General features: G+C 45.3%; 1 protein-coding gene across 6 annotated transcripts in view; it reads left to right on the plus strand.

Annotated features, from left to right (window-relative positions):
- Positions 1-19,771, plus strand: part of agrn (agrin) — a 271,031-nt gene that overhangs the window by 147,490 nt on the left and 103,770 nt on the right. For all 6 annotated transcript variants that reach the window (XM_037104080.1, XM_037104081.1, XM_037104082.1 and 3 more), the window contains one exon: positions 5,993-6,208. In XM_037104080.1, the coding sequence (XP_036959975.1) occupies positions 5,993-6,208 (216 nt within the window). The remainder of the gene's footprint in view (positions 1-5,992; positions 6,209-19,771) is intronic.

The following is a 19,771-nucleotide window of genomic DNA, read 5'->3' on the forward strand; positions in this document are numbered from 1 at the left end:
GCGTTGTATGATTGCAGCGAGATCAATAATTGACTGCATTGGTCCCCTGAGGACCACTAACCAGAGATCAATAGAAGCCTTGTAGGGTTGCTTTCTCCCCTCAGATATTTTACCAGGCATAACTGCTGCCCACTGTTGTGTTGCTTTCTTCATTTATTTTATTTTTTTTTATTTTCGCAGTGGCTTGGTGTATCACTCCTAGACTTTACTGGACTGTAAATAATGGAGTGGATGGGCGAGGGAGGGAACTTCTCTGCAACTGTTAATCAATGGCGCACCGATCTATCGCCGCTCTCCACGCCGACGCAGCTCACCTAAAGCTCCTGTGCTCCAAACGGCCACGGCCGGAGAAATTAGATTTTCAAAATTAGATTCTCACCCCAAAGCCGGGAAACTGCACAGTCGCACTAAATGAAGACTAAACATTCATTTAGAAGAATTGCTGTGAGGAGATTCATGTGGGGATTGGTACAGAGCTGCGCGTGTGTGTTTGTGTGCATATCTAAGCCACCTGTGTGTATGAGGGAAAGTTTCCACTCCCGACCTGATGAGGCAAGCCACCCTGTGCCGATTGCATCACTGGTTGTTGCTATAGCAACCTGTCCCTTCAACACGAAGGTCTTCTGGCGCAGCTACACCGACAGAGAGGCTAAAGCCCTCTAACAGAGAGCGGGAGAGGAGGAGAGAGGAAAGGACTGTTTAAAGCCGGGCCGGCCGAGGAGCACATCTGTATTACTTAGCGTCAGCTGAAAAGAAAGGCTCCCTTTATTAGGAAGTAAGTGGAAGATGTCCCCCAGGAGTGCTAGGGCGTAATGAATTTAGACTCATTCAACATTAATGCGATGTCGCTTCCATGCCACCGAGCTGTATCTCCCTCCATCAACTTCCATTTCCTGATTTCCTGACAGTGTCGAGGTCATCAGTCAATGTGGAAGCCACCGTTTGCTGATTTCATCTGATCACAGCACGGTCGGCTCCGCCTGAACGGCTTATTCAACACGGACGCCGTTTGCGCGCCACTGCCCCGGCTGTCCTGGATAATTCAGCCGCTATTCTTGTCACCCGTGTAAAGTTCAGTACCGTTAATTATTCATGCGCACCTTTCCTCCCCTTCCTCCCCTTTCTTTTCCTTCTTCTTATATCCTCCCACTCCAGCTGAAGCGAACCGGACTGCTGTGAAATAATTAAAAAAAAACAAAAAACGTGACAGGTATTTCCCCCCCGTGGAGCATAGAGGGTTCCTTCCAACAAAGTAGCCATTTTGAGTTTGTCGGGGTGATTCTGTCAGGCCTTATTGGGTCTGAGCGCGTCCATGCTTGCCACGACAGACCGTTTCTCTCCTTTTCACTCTGTTTGAGGTAAATGCAACAAGGCAGCAAAACAATGAAACTGATAGAGCATTTCACCACAAACACAGGCTGTAGGGACCTTTTCTTCGCAGAGTAGAAACAATCAAAGTAATTGGAGCTACTGGTTTTGGGGCGCGTTTATTGAATCTGTGTCTGTCTGAATCCAGGGAAGCAGCTTGCACAGAATGCTGCACAGGTGGTTTGTGATGACGTCTATACACCTGTTCTGAATCCTGAAGCATCAGAATGTGTCAGTACAATCGGTGTAAAAAAAAAAAAAAAAGTGCCAGCAGACTACTATGCCAGACTGCATTCAACCCGTAAACCATGACATTTTTTTCCACCGTGGCTTTGATCACGATCCGTTTCCTTCATAACCCACTGACGTGGAGAGAGCATCCTGTAAGCATGTCATATTTAATGGATGAGCGGCCCAAACACGGGATGAAATGTTACCTGGACAAGACGTCCGCCTTGACGAGCACAGACCGGACATGCTGTCTTTTCTCCTCAATGGGATTTTCTTCCACAGCCTCCAAGAAAAACGGGGGCAAAAAAAAAAAAAAAACCCGGCATGGAAACGAAGCTTTGAACGCTTCGGTGCTGGAGATTACCTTACACACTTCGGTGGACCGGTGAACGTGGACACACACGTGAAGGCGCTCTCTAAAAGACACAGTTGCACAAAGAATTTGCGGCGCTTACATTCATGCTTGATTTTAATTGGGCCCACTCAAGTCTGTATACAAAGGCACACACACCTCTGCGTGCACTTAAGAGCTGTTTTACTAAACGGTTTTAGAATCTCAAGAAAAACCAAACGGTAAAATGGAGTATTAACTTTCATCTTTGTCGGAGGTGTTGCACAGTAGCTGTCAATTGTGAGCACAGTGCAAGAGCGTGGCAGTGCAGTCAGCCCCTCCATAATAAGAGAGGCATTTATTTTTTATAATGTTCCATGTCATCGGCTCGGCTCAGCTAGAAGCTACTTTCTTGCTTGGACACTTCAGCGGAGTAGACTCCACGTTGCTCCCACACACACACACACACGTATAGTATACACACAGATACATACGCATTTAAAATCCACACTACTTCACCAGTCAAGTGAGAGAAAAGAATCTCCAAAGGTCATGTGGATTAGTCCCAGTTGTTCTCATTATAAGCACATCTGTCATCTGGAAGCATCTATATGGAGCGTCCTGGCAGTAGATGAGGGTAAAGCTTTAATTTGCTGAAATGTCGTTAGAATTTCTTAGGATTATGGATAAATGTATCTGATGTGGCTAAGGACAACATTTTCTGGCAATTAGCTCATAAACATTTAAACTAAGACTATTATGTGACATACACATAGTTGCCATTTCATTTAAAAAACTACTTAGTAACTAAAAACAATGCATTTTGTTAGTAATCTACACCTGAGCAGTGCCAGGTGGCAGCAAGAGGAATTCACGAGGCTAATGCTAATGCTAATGCTTGAAGCTGCAGTTATTGGAATTCCCATGATAAGCCATTAGTGCTACGTGTTAGTTATTTTGTAATATTAATATTATCACTAACAATTATTTAAAGGCTATAGTGTAACATACAGTATATATCTTTATGTTTTTCTATCTCTTAAGCTGCACTTCATAAATGCTAGCAATGCTGTTTTTGGCCAAATACCTTGGTATGGTTATTGCCACAATAACGTAGATATGGTTATTGGTACTCTCACAAAATATTGATAAAACAAGACGTTTGATAGATAATCATCAGTAATGTGGATAGTGGGTAAAAGGCAACTATCAGGTCACATCCACATTAAACTCTTGTTTGCAAGTGAGGCCGAGCCAAGACGTGGTCAAAATAGCAGCGCGAAGGACACGAGACAACAGCAGCAACAGCTAGCGGACGCAGTGTATAAATGGTAGACTAGCTTACATGTTTAATGGCCGTCTGTGTTTATTTCATTTCATGCAATAGCAGGACAAACAACACCGCACTTGTGGGAAAAGCTTTGGCTTCCTGGTGATAACGTTCCATCGCAGCTGTTGTCTTTGTAAAATAATACCTGTCTGTCTCCGGGACATGTCCACAGGAGCCTCGCTGTTCTTTATTATTGTTTCTGCACTCCCAGAGATCGCTTGTCAATCAAACCGAGTCGGGGCCAGCAGTGTTTTTCAAATACATTGTTGACAAAGTTTATGTCCGCGGTGTAATTGTCTTCTCAGCCAGGGCAGAAAACACAGTTCGTATTAACCACCGAGGCTTTTTTTTGTTTTGTTTTGTTTTTTTTCCCCCTCGTCTAAATAAACCGGATGTGTCAGATATATCTCTTCTCAAGTACCAGGAGGATTCCTCGCAGGAAAGAAGTCCCAGTACATAAGTATGCACTTTGTACACTCTGCCCACAGCCTGCACTCGATACCTTCACTTTGACAGAACCCTCAGCTCTGGTGTCAGTCTTTTGTCAGTCGGCTAAGCTCGAGGCTACAGTGAGATTTTCTTATAGGGAAACATCTCAGAAGAGACGCGCTTACAAACCACTGCTGGCATTCTTGATTTGTTTGCTCTCCAGGTGGTGTGTTCGCTGTCAGGGTTTACAATATGTATTTTTTTTGTGAGTCATTTTAATAACATTATTAACAGTATTCGCCTTGTGTCTGTCACGTACGTCGTTAACAAACAGGTGACACATTTAAAGCACAGAAAGATCACAGTTTCAAATGCAGCCTCGGTCTCTGGTGGAGTTCCCCCCCCCCCCCGTGTCATACTGGCCTCCCCTCCCTCTCTTGTACACATCTGACACAGTTCGATTGAATTTCACCTCTTGTCACTCCGCTTCGCTTCCGAGCCACCCGCTGACACTCACATGCACAAACACACAGACGCACAAACTCACGGTGCGTGGTGGTGCGAAGCGATGGCGGTGCAGTGGGCCAGTCATGACAAGGCCTTCATGCAAGCACCTGGCTCTGTGTGTGTGTGTGTGTGTGTGTGTGTGTGCTAGAGACACCTAATACCTACACCTCTCAGACACACGCACACTGTCAGGAATACAGATGCATCCATGGATAGCTTCATGCACACACACACACACACACCCACACGCGTGTGCGCGCGCAGACACACTCATACTCTCACACTCTTTTTTCCCCTGATACAAAAGAGAGCGAGCTCAGGTAGCTGTCAGGCGCTCTCCCACAGGGAACAGTGGGCAAGTCAAAAACAGCCTCCTCGCCTGTCACTCCACACACACATACACAGTCACACACACACACACACACACACACATACAGTCACCCACACACGCAGTCACACACGCATACGCAGTCACATTCACACACTGTGCGTCGGTGCGAGGAGAGAGACAGAATGAGATGCCTCGGGCAGATGCTGGACCAGTTGTCTATTCTGCACACAAAGAGAGTGTGTGTACGTGTGTGTGTGTGTGTGTGTGTGTGTGTGTGTGTGTGTGTGTGTGTGTGTGTGTGTCTATCAGAGTGCCTGTCTATCCAGTAGCCCAAAAGCCATCTGCCAGTGAGTCCAAGTGGACATGCCGCGTTGCGTTTAGTCCTGGCCTGGGAGCCAGTGATAAGAAATAGCTGTGTGTGTGTGCACGTGTTGTGTGTGTGAGTGTGTGACATGTATATCCTCGGCAGTGACACTGCTTGTTCGCCCCTCCAACCAAGAGGACTTTTTCGAGTGGACTGTTTTTTTTTGTTTTTTTTTCGTAATGCGTTTTCGTCCATTGATTTACGATCAGGTTGGCTACCTGTGAGAGCCTGGCATCTCTTTTAACCCCCCTCCCAGGGCCGAGGCAAGGACGTCACGCCAGCTGGCTGCCAAACAGCCCTCAAAGTGGGCGCAGAGCCACCGCAGCTGTAGCTGCCACAACACGGGTCAATTACTTTCTAAGTTGCTGTTGTGTACACACAACACGGGCGCACGCGCTCACAGGTACTCCCTGTTTCACACTTGATCAAAGCCGAGCAGTCAGCGGGACGTTTCGGGATCGAGGTCTCAGCAGTTGCCGTGGCTCGACTTGAAGTGTGTGGCCAGCCTCGGTTTGTCTTCATTCACGCCCCCTCCTTGTATTCCGTGGTGGTACATTGATGTCTCAGAGACTGGGATGAAAATAAACTGTCCATGAGTCTGCTGCCTGTAGATCGATTTGGATGTTGCTGCTGGCTTTTTCAAATTGTTAACCTCCGAGCTTTTTCCCGAATTCTGCAGCGGGGCTCAGCGCACCCAGCGACACACTGTGCTCGCGCTGCATGGGTGGACAGATTCTCCCTGAATGAATTGAGAGCATCTGTTTGCTTTACGCCAGGATCGCATTTAATCCCTGATGCATTTGCGTTGCTGAACTGTGCTGACGCTTATTGAGACGCGTCTGCTCAGACGTGCCTGTCTGGCTCTTAACACTTAAACTTTCTTTGCGTTCACTCAGGAGAACTTCTCTGAAAACAAATCAGTCTTAGCTCGTTAAAGTGTTAAATTGCATATGCATTGTGCGGGTCTGTGGTCAGAGTCAGACAGCTCTGAGCTGCTGGAGCTGACCTTAGAGTTGTGATAGAAAGCACCAGTCTGATCCGCTGTTCTTACATCAGTCCTAACACCTCCACCTTTTTTTTTTTTTCTCTCCTGTCTGGCAGGCTGCAGAGGGATGCTGTGTGGCTTCGGCGCTGTATGTGAGCGCAACCCGAGTGACCCGGCCAAGGCTGAGTGTGTCTGCAAGAGAGTGGATTGCCCGTCGTTGGTGGCGCCTGTATGCGGCTCGGATTCGTCCACCTACTCCAACGAGTGCGAGCTGGAGAAAGCCCAGTGCAACACACAGCGTCGCATCAAGGTGCTGCGCAAGGGACCCTGCTGTAAGTAACGCCACCCGACTGCCAGCTAACCGGCCACTCTGGCAGAATGTCTCTTTTTAACACCAGATCGTGTCTTTTCGAATCTGAAAATCGTTCTTTTCGAGAAAAAATAGTAAGTTGTTTGAGTTGAATCCACGCTTCATCAGCATACAGTGAACAGCCACGAGCATTCGAGGCGGTAAAAGAAATCCAGGTGAAAGCTGCAAACTGAGAGCTGAACAGAGCTTTCTCACCAGACGTGGTTGCCCTGCTGCCGAGCAGAACCACAGAGGCGCAGTTCAGCGCAGGTGTCCCCTGCTGTGAGGAAGTACCGGAGTTACCGCAGATCGGCTCGGTACAACGAGGCTGAAGCGTATCGACGTTGTCTCGTCACAAAAGAAAAAAACAAAAAACAAACAGAATTTTTCAAAAATTTCCCCCAACTTTTCCTCGAGTCATCTGCCTTTTTCTGCCTCGTCGTGTCCAATAATTTGCATGAATGCAAATATGAGATTTAATTACTTGATAAAATGGAAGGAAAAAGTCAATTTAAAGTTTGACATTCAAATCCTTTGTATGCTCATTTGTCCTTAAGAACAAAAGTTGTAGAGGTTGAGCAGACTGCTCTGTATTAATGAGATCATCACACCCCAAAGGAGACGGATTGATATCAGTCTTCAAAGACCTCTGGCATTACCAGAATTTTTGATGTCAGCGCGTGTTTTTTGAAGTGTTACCATTAGTACATACAGGGTCCGAACATCTTGAGAGATCAGATTGGCGCCTTTGATCCAGAAAAGTCGATCCCAAAAGTCCACTGAACCTACGATATCTCAGAAAAGCAATCTGACCGCAGACTGACACCATTAAACCTCTGTGAGAGCTGAATTTAAAAGTATAGGTGAATAAACTGCTTAAAGCGTGGCGAATTCAGAGGTTTCTGATGAATAATAGACACAGGATGTGGGTTGTCAGGACAAAATCAGACAAACGCAAAGCTGCGGGCCTCCGAGTGACGCTAAATTGCTTGTTATTGTCAAGTAAATGGATTTCCATTACACCCCATCCTAATACAACAGGCTTTGCCTTCCTATCTTTATCCCCAATACTAAAACACGTCCCCATTGTGCCCAGTCTATTGTCTTTCCAATATGGCTACGCTCCCAGTGCTTAAGCGCCACCTGCACCCTCACAAAAACAAAGTGTGCCGCTCACCGCTCCCATTGGTGGCCATGCAGTGTCTATTTCATCCTTTAGCCCCCGGTGGGTGCCTGTGTTCCTGCTTTACCTCTCACTGCTTCTCCTCGGCAAAGCCCATCAAGATCCGGGGCTCTGAGGGGAGCAGCAGATTCCTGCCAAAGCTGCAACATTGCAGCAGCCTCAATAATAACTATAGTGTTTTGTCAGCGGTGCGCCTGCCTGCCAGTGTGGGCCCGCTGCTAATTCCAGGGGTCTGATTACAGTGCCGGATTGGACCTGGCAGTAATAACAAGCTTGGTGACTGCTCACCACTGGCAGAGAGGAAATAAAGAGATATAAAGGACAAGGAGAGGACGGGGGGAACAGAGAGTACAGTGGAGAAGGAGAGGGGAAGAGGGAGGAGACATGTTGAAAAAAGAACGAGCTGTGAAACATCTAGAGAGTGAACGGCTGAACAGAATACGCGAGTGGATCAAATCCAGGGAGCGAAAGTAGCGTGAGTGCTGTAATGGAGGTTTATGGAGGGCTAAGGCCATCAAAAGCACCATAATTACCACTGGCAACAGCAGCAGGAAAGTCACAAGCAGAAAATAAAAAATAAAGTAAAAAAAAAAAAAAAAAGATGATAATGATGATGATGCTAATGATAGTATTGCTGATAATGACTACATGCTCACCACCAGAACAGGGACTTTCACATCCGCATCAGGGAGTCAGGGGCAGTTTTTTTCTTTCCCTCTTCCGTTGCCTGCATTTAGGATAGGCCTGTACTGTTGAGCCTAATGGTATAGCAATAGCCAGTTAAGTCAGATTTGTCATGTACCCATTGAAGCTGACTCATTCGCACAGAATGCAGATTTCTTGGCATTGTAACTTCGGAGACAGGAGTGCTCCAGGTGTTTCGTTGCATTTAGTATATTTAGTTCCGAACAGCGGGTCAGCGTGCACACTGCTGCAGGGTCCACGTAGGCTTACCTCCCTCCACTCCTTTGGCTCTGGTCTGTACTGATTTATCTTACAGTAAATGTCGTTGTCTTTAACGCACAGTATACAAGCCTGGTTATATTTACCTTTTTTTTAATAATCAAAAAACATTTCCCCTTCAAGTTGTGTCTATTTTTCCCCCATGGTGTTGAACATGGTATCCGGTATAGATAAACGAAGTCTATCCTGATAGCTTTGCCGCCTCTATACATGTAAGAAGGTAAACAGTGAAGAATTCCATAACCCCGCTATCTCTGAAAACTGACAAGTGACAAATGACAGCTGCTCTTGTGGAAAGTGTCCTCAAATTCCCTCTTTGTTGAAATTCTGACGTCCTCTTTCTACCAGCGCTCTTTAGTTTCTGTGGCTTTGTGCCGTTGCAGTGAACCAGCAGCCACCTTGGACCACGTGCCAGGCTGGGAGTTTACCGACCGTCGCGTTTATTGCAACAGCGGCCACGCAAAGCGAGGGATTTTCGGTAGACACTATTCAGAAGGGTGAGGACGAGACCAAAGAGTCAAAGGGAAGTGGTCATAAAAACCAACCGGATGAAAACCAACCAAAAACAATCAAAGACGGTTTGAAGTTCGTTTGTGGCTGAATTGAAGAATGTTTGCATTGTGCTGTGGGTAGAGGTATGTATATATATATGCCAGAGTGCAGGATGGTATATGTGCGTGTCTGCAGGGATGTGTGCATGCGAACGAGAGAGAAGGTGTTGGGAGGTCAGGGGAGGCCGAGCGACAGGTTCTCATTCTCTCTCTGCCTCCAATAAATCCAGCCGGTACAGAGGGTCTGGGCAGGTCAGTCTTGCTTAGATTATGGAGTTGTCAGCGCTGATGGAGGAAGAGAGCGGCAGAAAGTGGGAAGGAGGGAGAGAGAGCTGAGCAAACGGGAGAGCTTTTAACTTTAAGAATAGTGTGGGCGGCTGGATTGGTGCTTTTGTGCAAAGCCTCGTTTGACTCATTCGATTTGAATGGCGGGTTTTCATTGGGGTAAGTGAATTGGCTACCGTTCTGAGAAGCCGTCATGTCCAATTCAAATCAACTCGGGAGTCTTATCTGGCACTCGGGAGAGTGCAGCCACAAAAGAAGTTCTTCTTCCTCACAGATTATCCCCCTTTTTTAAAAGGGACTGGAGTTATATGGAGCGTGATGTTAGCAGTAAATACGAGTCTGTGGCTCAGGGTATGTTTTAGCAAACAGGAGGAGAGGATCAGCTGCAGGTCCCTGACATCTGTAGGAGGTTGCTATCTCTGCGTTTCACAATACGGGCAAGTTCAGAAGTGCTTAAAGTTCAAGATTTAAATTTCAAGAGGAGGAATAAAACATTCTCCCTCTCAAGTTAGTCCCAAACTACCGGATAATTGGGCGGTATTTGGGTCTGATGCGACCCTCCGACAATCGCACTGATGTTCCAATTTCGATGCTGGTCTGAACAGATCACCTGCCCCGAAGAGACCAGAGCTATTCCCACTTTAAAATCCTGTAGTGTAAAAGCAACGAGCAACGTAGAGAGGCGAACCACCCTGGGACCATATTTCAGGAAAGAATTTATACAGTATGGTGGGAGACAATTTCAAGAGACTGTGCATTGTTAGACTGCACACCCAGCAGTCGCGTAAATGACATCTTCTCATTAAAAAGTCACCGTAACCCGCTGCCGACACCCATTAGCCACCTCACAAAACTGACTTACCTCTCCTTCTGCATAACTGGAGCCGTCAGTCTGACTGCTCTTGCCGTGACGGTCACGTTTTTTCACGCTGTTTGTCTGCCGAGGTTACAGCCCTGTTGGTCTTGACGTATACGGAGCCATTTAGCACGAAATTAGACGGTACTTTACTTTCTACACAGCTCTACTAGTGTGTACCAGGCAGCACAGATGAAAAGCTGGTAGGTCCAGCAACTTATAGTGGCTGATGTTCAGGCAAATTCTAGGTCATCATTGCTCTGTGACTCACATTACTGAGTCTATCTATTGACTCTGTGACCTTTGTCTTTTAATTGTTGCTTGTAGCCACAGTGGCCCCTTACTTACATACTGTAGTACAATATTCACAATCCTTTATCCGCCTATTTTAATGGGAAATTTCAGTTTAAAATACCTTGGTCTTATTGTGACCATTGTTTATGTCGGTGATTGTGCTCACCAGGTAAATTGTTGAGATTTGGCTTCTTTGCTAAAACAAAGTGGAGCATGTTCAGTCACATGATGGCCAGGTTTTAAACAAGCCCCCAGGTTGGAAATGGAAGACACGCAGAAGCATTAGGACACAAACAGTTTACGGACCAACTTCCTGGCACACCTTTGTTCCACTTTGCTTACCGTGGTCATGTCAACACAGCCTTCCTGTGCAATGTGGGACCCAGACTTTGTCGGACATGTTGTTGTGTTCCCAGTCGCCCCGCGGTGACAGGTGCCCATATGTTCCCATTCTCCTGGCGGCAAAAGCTCAGCTTCGCTCAATTTGGCACAACCGTGGCAAAAATTTTTTTTTAAAAATACTATCTGACCGCATTCATTTAGCACCTGACTTGTAACACTGACCTGGCTATTACAACCGTTAAGTGCCAAGGTAACGGTGTGAGTCTCCCTGTGAGGCCAGGCAAAAAAAAAAAAACGACCCACGCGTTGTTAAGGCATGGGCACTTAGTTGCCCCCAGTGCTCTGCTCTAATATTCATATAACCTGGCCCCTAATGGTTCAGACCAGCTTCTTCATTATCTTCCCGTTGTTCTAGACAGATGATTTAGGATGGGCGAGGTCACGTTTTCCGGCGGTCAAGCAGCCAGGCGGTGAGCAGATAATGGCCTCTGATATTATGGAAATTAAAAGGAGAAGGCACGCTTAAATTGGCCCAGCAGGAGTTCCTGATAACAACGCAAGGCGTGGGGGAAAAAGTGGTCAGTTAAGAAAAGATAGAACTCAGAGGCACAGAGAGAGAGAGAGAGAGAGAGAGAGAGAGAGAGAGAGAGAGAGAGGGAAACAGCCAGCAGAAGCATTTTCTGGTTCAAAGAGACAAGAGACATTTGGGCAGCTGTGGGTATGTGTGCGTGTGCGTGCATGTCAAAGTGTGTATGGGCGTGCACGCGCTACAATCAGCTAGGGAACGTGCACCGCGTTGGCTCTCCTAATATTGAACTTGGAGCGAAGTGGTAAATACACTCCCTCTCCCAGAGAGAGCCACAGAAGTGCTGCAGAACTCATCTTGTGTGGCCACTCTAGTGGAACATGGAGTTTTCATTCTTTTTTTTTTCTGTTTTTTTTATTTCTTTCTATTTTTTTATTTTTATTTTTTCTTTCTCTTCTTGAAGGAGTGCAACAAGTAATGCAAAAAAAAAAAAAGAAAAAAGTGGAGTGTGTGTGAGCGAGGTGACTGGGGTTCGAGAGAGTGATCAATGGAGATTGATTTTGTGTGTGTGTGTGTGTGTGTGTGCGTGTGCGTGCGAGTGTGTGTTCCCGGGAGTCGGCTGTCAGCGCGGCCAGGCGCCTCAGTCCACTCTCTGCTCTCCACTCTCTCTCTGTGCTTTAGAGAGAGCATTATCTCCCCGGCACCGACACACTCTTGTGTCCTCACAGTGAAAGGAGAAAGGCATCAGTACTCTACACCTGCTGCTCTGTCTGCTCTAACACACTGCAGGCAGTCAGAGCCGATACAAGGAGGATGTGAACCTCTCCATCTTAAAGTAAAAGTATTCGGCGCGGCCACAAGTATTCAGTTGTAATCTGTATTGAACATTACAGAGCTTTGCGGGGATTTGATGCGGTCGCATTCATTTTCTGCATTTATTACCCGAATGGATCAAACCCGTCGTGCCCATTTATAAATGGTGTGCATTTGTAAATACGTTTCACAGCAAACATAAGGCTGGAAAGATTGCATTTCCCATCAGAACCTTTTTTCGCTCCAACTTATCATTCTGAAGTAAATACTGATTGCGGAGTGTAATGGCCGCGGAGAAACGACACCATCCGTGACGAAAAAAAAAACCGAAAGCTTGAGATACGGCACAAAGGGAGTGAGTCTGCCATTACGCGGGCAGAACCTGAGGAGGCGTTGTTTTCTTTGGTGGTCGTTATCCCCAGGTAACTGTGGGAGACTGCTGGAATAACTCTGGAATAAGCAAAAGAAAAAGAAACCGAGGTAGATCAAGAGAATGTGGACTGGCATTCAGTCGCCGGAGAGCGTCGGTGTTGTTTGAAAGGCTGTTCCCTCGTCGATGTGTGTTTTCCCTCACCACCGGGACTTGAAAAGGTGTCAAACAGGCATTCTTTCAACTTTATCAGTAAGTAACCAAACTTGTGGTTCTTCTTAATACCACAGGCAAACACTAGGAGAGAGTCGAGTTGAAAGGTTCATGTTAACTTCAACTATACGCTAGCTTTTTCGTGTTTCATGCCAAACATCTTTGGTGAGCCCTGGCCTGTCTGTAGCTTCGCTGAAGCACATTTTTTCCTCATTTAGTAGCCCTTATTTTTTTTGGGCTCTGTTTGGATACACTTGCAGATATACAGAATTTAATGACACCATATATTAAAACCAGGCCTGAGGCTCAGGAAGCGTCTGCCGTTGCCATGGTAATCGGCGTTCGAGTCAGTGCGCGCGGGAAGGTAGAAGTTGCACTGAGCTCCCCTGTTGAGTCTTCGCAAAACCTGTGCACATGAAACCCATTTTTTGGAATGTTTTAATTATGACAATATACATGCCTTAAGGCGAATTTACTTTTTAAAACACAACTATCAAAAAACACATCTATTTTGTTGACGATGAATCGAGGAGTCTCACAGTCTGTTCCGGGCAGTTTTGATCACCTGCCGCAGAGCCTTCCAGTCAGGATGAATTTCTATTGCTCCTGTGTGAAACCCTCTCCTAAGTTTCTGTAGGAAGAAGGAGCCTTTTCTGTGCTTTCTGTACCAGAGTGGTGATGTGTGATGACATATAAGAGTATACAGGCAGATAACGACTGCGGGTTCAATAAATTGCCCCAAAAACGTGTTTGGATGCGTCCTGCTCAGCTCTGATGAGTATGAAACCTTACAAGTTTATGTGGTTTTTCCTTGAAGTTTCTGCTCAGCTGTGCGAGGTGTGCGCCCTCAGTCACTACGCTCTGCGATAAAAAAAAACTTTTATCCTGTAATTTATCAAAGTCTTTGCTTTTCTGAACTATTGTTGAAAGAAAGAACTTTTGCCCAAAAGAAGTTAAAAACCGCCCCTGGCCTAAGCTTGGTGCCCCAGCCGTACTTTTTGTCTTGTTTTTAGCTGGTCTGACTGGTTGTTAAGGTGTCTGGGCCGGGCCGGGTAAAGCCCTGATTTATCTCCTCATAGGACCCGAAAAGCCGGCAGGGAGGGAGGGGTTTCAGGAAATCTCCTGCAAGCAGAAAAAAAAAAAAACCTCATTCTGGAGCAGAGCAGGGGATGAAAGCCAACCTGCTTTATTTCTCCTTTACTTTCCGCTTCCACTCCTTCCTTTTCCTGTCTTTCTGCTCATGCTCCGACGATCTCTATTGTTACCCCGGTGACATGCCCGGTTGCCCCCGCTGACAATGGGCTGGTGGTAATAGCTGTAGATGGTGGAGATGACTTTTGGCCGTGCCAGAGCAGATAACAGTGTTCTGCACAGTCTAACTGACGATTATTTATCTCTGCCTCTGCAAATACTTTCCTCCTTTTTTTTTTTTCCTCTCCCTTTCTTCCATCTGCCCTTCCACTCTTCCCCTTTCCCAAAGTCCTTTCTTTCCCTTCTCTGCTCTTCTTCCCCACTCCCTCCTCCTCTTCTCATCCCCTTAATCTCTTTTTCCCTCGCTCATTTTCTGCCTTCGTTTTTTTTTTCCCTCACCCTCCCCCTCTTTTTTTTCTGAGTCTATTCTTCGACAAGTCTCTCTCATTTCACCTCTCCTTTATTTGCGTGCTGTTAGGCTGGCCAAAAATATCTCCGTCACGCTCCCCACCCCCCACTTCTCACTTCCATCTCTCTCCCTCCCTGCGCTCCCTCTCTCCTTCCTTCGCTCCCTCGCTCCTTCCTTCGCTCCCTCCTTTCTCTTCAATTTCCCTCTGTAAGATTTTGAGACAAAATCTCTTTTTGTGTCTTTCCACACTACTCTCATCAGTAGTAACATGCACACACACACACACACACACACACACCGACACAAACAAACGAAGAGAGTAATCAAATTTCTCCAGGGTGATTGCCGAACACATTTATGTGCACACACACACACTCATACACACACACACACACACACACACACAGGGCGAGAGGTCATTGTAAATAACTTGGTTTTCGTGCTTTCATTTCCCTGGGGCATTGACTCTTGCTTGGTATTCATAACCATAACATGCAGAACCTGACAGGCTGACTGTGTGCGTGTGTTTGTGTGTCGATGTGTGTGTGTGTGTGTGTGTGTGTGTGCTTGTACTGATACAGTATTTTTACCCCTTTGGATGTACAGACGCACACACGCAGGCATACTTAGCGAAATAAACACACACCTTAGACATTTCACCAACAGATGGACTGAAACATATACGTTCTTGTTATCGTCCTTCGCACGCAAACACACACACACACACACACACACACACACACACACTAGACATGATGATGGGCTTAGCTGGAATCCTCTGTCCATCCTCACTCTCCGGTCCACTCGTCTGCGACCACCGATACTTGTAAGACAAATCCTGTCTTCTTCATCTCTCGTTCTCGCTCTCTTTTTCTCGCCAGCGCTCAAATCTCTAAAACCTGCAGGCAAAACACCCATTATATGCAAACAAGCATGCGCATCACTATCCACACACACACACACACACACACCTGCTTAATATCAGACAAGGAGTTGTATTTTGAGACTCTTTAATGTATTTATGTATTTGGCTTCTCCTGAATAATACATCGTTATTCGTTATTTTCCCTGTGTATACTTTGGGAGTGATGGAAAGGAGTGGAAATAAAAGCAGAGTGGTGTTGAAAACACGAGGATAACTACCAGCTCAGCAGACAATAGTGGATGTTTCATTTTATTTGTGCGGAACAAGAATGTCGACAACTGTCAAGGGCTGGATTTCTAAAGAGTAGCTGTTTGTCACTGTATTGGCTTGGTTTCTATTGTATGTGGGTATATATATATATATATATATATATATATTTATATATGTCTGTGTGTGTGTGTGTGTGTGTGTGTGTGGAGCTGTTACACAACACAGACATAAACCAAACTTTCTGTCTTTAGATTCTGTTTAGTGAACTTTTATCAGCATGAAGAGATACACAGACACAAACGCAGCAGGCTCGTCTGTACACCATCATTACAACAATTTGCAGCAGATTGACTTGCTGTCTTTTAAAACTGCTTCCTGGTCTGTGACATGTGGCTGCTAACTTGTTTACCCCCCCTTGATAGTTAATTTTACTTCAATCATATTACTGCTAACAAACAAAGAAATGCTTTATAAACCATTTATTAAAAGTTCGGTTTGTAAGAATTTCCAACTCTCCAACACTTTGGGATGCCAGCCAACCCAGCCTACAGTCCCAGAGCGTCAGTGTTTGACGAGTTGGCAGTGAGCCTCAAAAATAAGCTTACTTACAAATCGGACCTATAGAGAAAGAAATCTAGAGCGAATTTTGAATTTTAGTGAAGAAATGCTGACTCATTAATGATAAAAACAGTGAAAATATAAAGATTGTGGCCTAAAAATGATCCACTGGCTAAAAGAAAATTATGTTTATAATCAAAGTTTAACTAATATTATTTTATTCCATGTAAGATACTTAAGTAAGGGTTTATAAACATTAGTTCCAACTTTAATGGCTATAACAATAATGTTTGTAGTTGAACTACTGTAAGATTGTTTTTAAAGTATTTAATTGTTTAACATTGAAACAACCATCAGCCAAAGTTTGATTTACTGTAAATTCACCATTTATTAATGATGTTTATTAGAAACGGCTACTGAGTTTATCAGTATGTTGTAGGGGTGGATGATTTTGCTAAAAAATGATGAATTTTACAAACAATAAAGAAAAAAATACCTCTGCCAATGCCAGACTTTAAGTAGCCTTTAAATTGTTCCATTTGCACCACTGAAACATATTATATATTGCATCAAAGTTCGTGTCAATTTTTTCACAAACCCCTCATCAGTCATGCTGCTAGCTATAATTCAAATTGCATTATTTTACAATGTGTCATCAAGGGACGAGAATGTGAAGTAATTCAACCAATCAGCAAAGTCATGTAGCCATGTGGTTTTCAGTACTATAAGAGGGATTACAATACAACCTGTAAGCGTTAAAAAGTATTCTTATATCTGTATATTGTCGTATGTTTCTGCATTCTTCACTGCGCTGAGAGTCAGCACCTTCAGTCGCACACACACCCACACCTCTGCTGCCTCGCTGCTTATTTAAGGACCGTTCATTGTCGGCGTTGGCTCCCCAGAGTGACCCTGTGTTCACACTGTGGCAGTAGAAGGCGAGTTAGGCGGCCCTTGCTCTCATTCGGGAGAACGATCGTAAATCCCACCACCGCTGATTTTAAATGAGCAGACAGAAGTCAAACTCTCACACCTCACATCCTCTCCTGAATGAAAAAAAACCAAAAAACAACAACAACAACAAACAAAAAATCGGGTGTTGAGATGTTCAGCCGCGGGGATGCAGTCACGTGTGTTTGTGAATCATCTTGTATTGTCTCGTGTCAAACCTAAGACGAAGCAGCGTGGCGCTTATTGATCCGGGTCGTTACGACCCAGAGTCCTGCTGGTGTTCATGTTAGTCATCTAACGACGGACTGTTAACACCTGGGCTGGAATGTTAATGTTGTTGGCTGAGAGGGAGGAGAGGAACCCAGCCGCCGCCTGTCATCTGGACCAGGACACGATTCGATCAGATTCTGATTGAGTGAGCTAAGATCTGATTATTAAAAGGTATTATTGATGCATTTTGATACAGTGTGACTGTTTGTTACTTTTAAAACAAATTGACACCATCAACAGGAACTCGTTGTATCATCCGGCTGGTTCAGTCCGGTCATACAGAATTGCTACTAGCGATCCTTACGTCGAGAATTTGGTTTCAGATGTCAGATGATTGATTTTTCCACATTGTCGCATAATCTTTAAGGAAAAATTCTCATGTATTAAGAGCATTTCCCTAACCCCTTTAAAAGAAAAACTGAAAAACAAGCCATTACGTTGCAAGTTATAGAAACCAAAAATGAAAATTCAAAATTGTCTCATTTTTATTTACCTATTGAAGAGCAAACTACCGACTGTCTGTTATGTACAGAGTTCAGTAGCAGATTAGTGAATAAGAAGAAGACAGGTCTATCTCTGGCAACATTCGCTCTGAATATTTCATGATTTAACCCCTTCTTACTGCAGGAATATTAAAGAATGACTTCTGTGAACAGAACCGATGGCAATCGCAGAATATTGGCACATCACTTTGCCTTGTTTTCCCTTGTGGTTCTCAAGTCAGTTGCTTTGACTGACAGCAGGCTACAGTGCAGGCAGTTGGTGACCTTGATGAGGAGCCTGCTGCCGCCACTCCTTTATCTAACAGATCACTGTGACTGCTCATACTTGTTCCACTCTTCCATTGTGGTAGGTAACCTTCAGATAGTCCAGGCGGTAGGAGAGGCTTGGTTTTCATCAGCAGTATTCTACTAGAGCTAACATAAATACGAACATAAATAGGAATCAGAATGTGATTTGATTCTGTGAAAAGATGAATTGTAAGGAGTGTAACCTTAAAAGGCTCCAAGTGAAAAAGATGAAATAATGATGATGTTTAAAGTTTGACCAGCATTATCTCTCTCATGTTCGCTCCTTTAAAAGAATAAATGATTTCCTCCTGAGTAACTCCTTCCACCACCCTTTAAAACCTGGAACTTTTCTTGTTTTCAAGTGCCTTAAGTGGCAGAACGGCACAGCGTTACCTGAGACTTAAATGTTGTGTCCTGGTGGTTTGGATTCATCTGTTTCGAAGAACCCTCATTTTTGGACGAAGCAATTCACAGCGAATTGCTTTTCTGCCCAGGAGTCTCCCCCCCCCCTTTCCCCCCACACGAACACTCCCTCTGTGTGGCGTGTCCTGTCACGACGTCCAGCACATCGCGGAATTACACGAACGCGACGCTATTAAAGCGCCGGGTCGGGTCGCTTGACTTGGCGAGGCGGATGGTGTGACTCATTTTCCCTGGCGACAATCTGAATGCCACGTTGCTGACTGTTTCCCCTAATCACGTTAACTTCAGTCGAACTCTGCGAGGCCTGCGAGGACGGACCAATATGCTACCTAATTTCTCCCTGAGATGAATCTGCTTGCTTATTCCGATATATAACAATTTTCTTCACATTTAGAATAATTCACACGCGCTCTCACGGCACACACCACAGTGCTTGCCTGCCTGCCCGCGTTAATAACGCTTGGCAGAAAAAGAAGAGAATCAGTCCCAGTTATTTTCATCTACTATTTGCTCTGAATAAATGTCAGTACTCTCTGCTCCTCCTGCAGCGGCGTCGTTCTGTCTCCGCCGGAGAGGCTTATCAAAATAGCTTAAATTAAATTGTTGTCATGTTAAACAGGGGCCTATATTGCGAGGCTGATTTCAGGGGGGGGGTTTTATCTGATTGCAAGCGAGCGTGCGTGTGTGTGTGTACGTGGGAGAGAAAAATTGAAGTCGATAAACAGCGCGTCGGTCTCTTTACACAAGTTTTACATTAGAATCCGCTGGTTCTCTCGTAGTTTTTAAATTAACTCTCAATCTTTGGTGCCAGGCCCTCATTACTGTGGCAATCTGTGAAGAGATCATTTCTTGTTATTTGCTGTTGATGAAGTTTCCAGAGTTGTTGCCGCTGCTGTTGTTTCAGTTAATTCCAAAGATCAGTGAGAATGTGAAAGTCATGACTCTGCACTGGTTCCCAACCAATTTGGCTCCCGGCCATTTATAGTCAAATTGTGAGCTGTGAGCGATGTTTCCGTCTTGGTTTTTGCTCAGCCGTTAGAATCCTGTCGAGGTTAAACTCTCCGGCAGCCCCGTCAACAAAACAAGGGAAGATTTGAGAAGAAAATGAACATAATTTGTGTTTTGTTTTTTGTTTTTTTTTAATTTGCTGAAGCGAGATAACCAGCGTGAAGAATCAGGCTTTGAGTTCACCTCTTTGAGCTCGCTGCGTCTTCCCGTCGACACCGCACGTCCTCGCGCAGATGTGTTCCTGTGTTCCTGTCCAGGAACGGTGCGTTGCTGTTGCTGACTTTGTAGCAGCTCACAACATATTGCGCCCAGCGGCCATCGCTCATTAGCGAGCGTTGATGGCAAAGGCCAAGTATGATTAGCCGACGCTTCGCTGCACACGAGTACTGATTTTGGCTCCCCACCACCACAGGC

The sequence above is a fragment of the Acanthopagrus latus genome, chromosome 7 (assembly GCF_904848185.1).
Source record: "Acanthopagrus latus isolate v.2019 chromosome 7, fAcaLat1.1, whole genome shotgun sequence".
NCBI classification, from domain to species: domain Eukaryota; kingdom Metazoa; phylum Chordata; class Actinopteri; order Spariformes; family Sparidae; genus Acanthopagrus; species Acanthopagrus latus.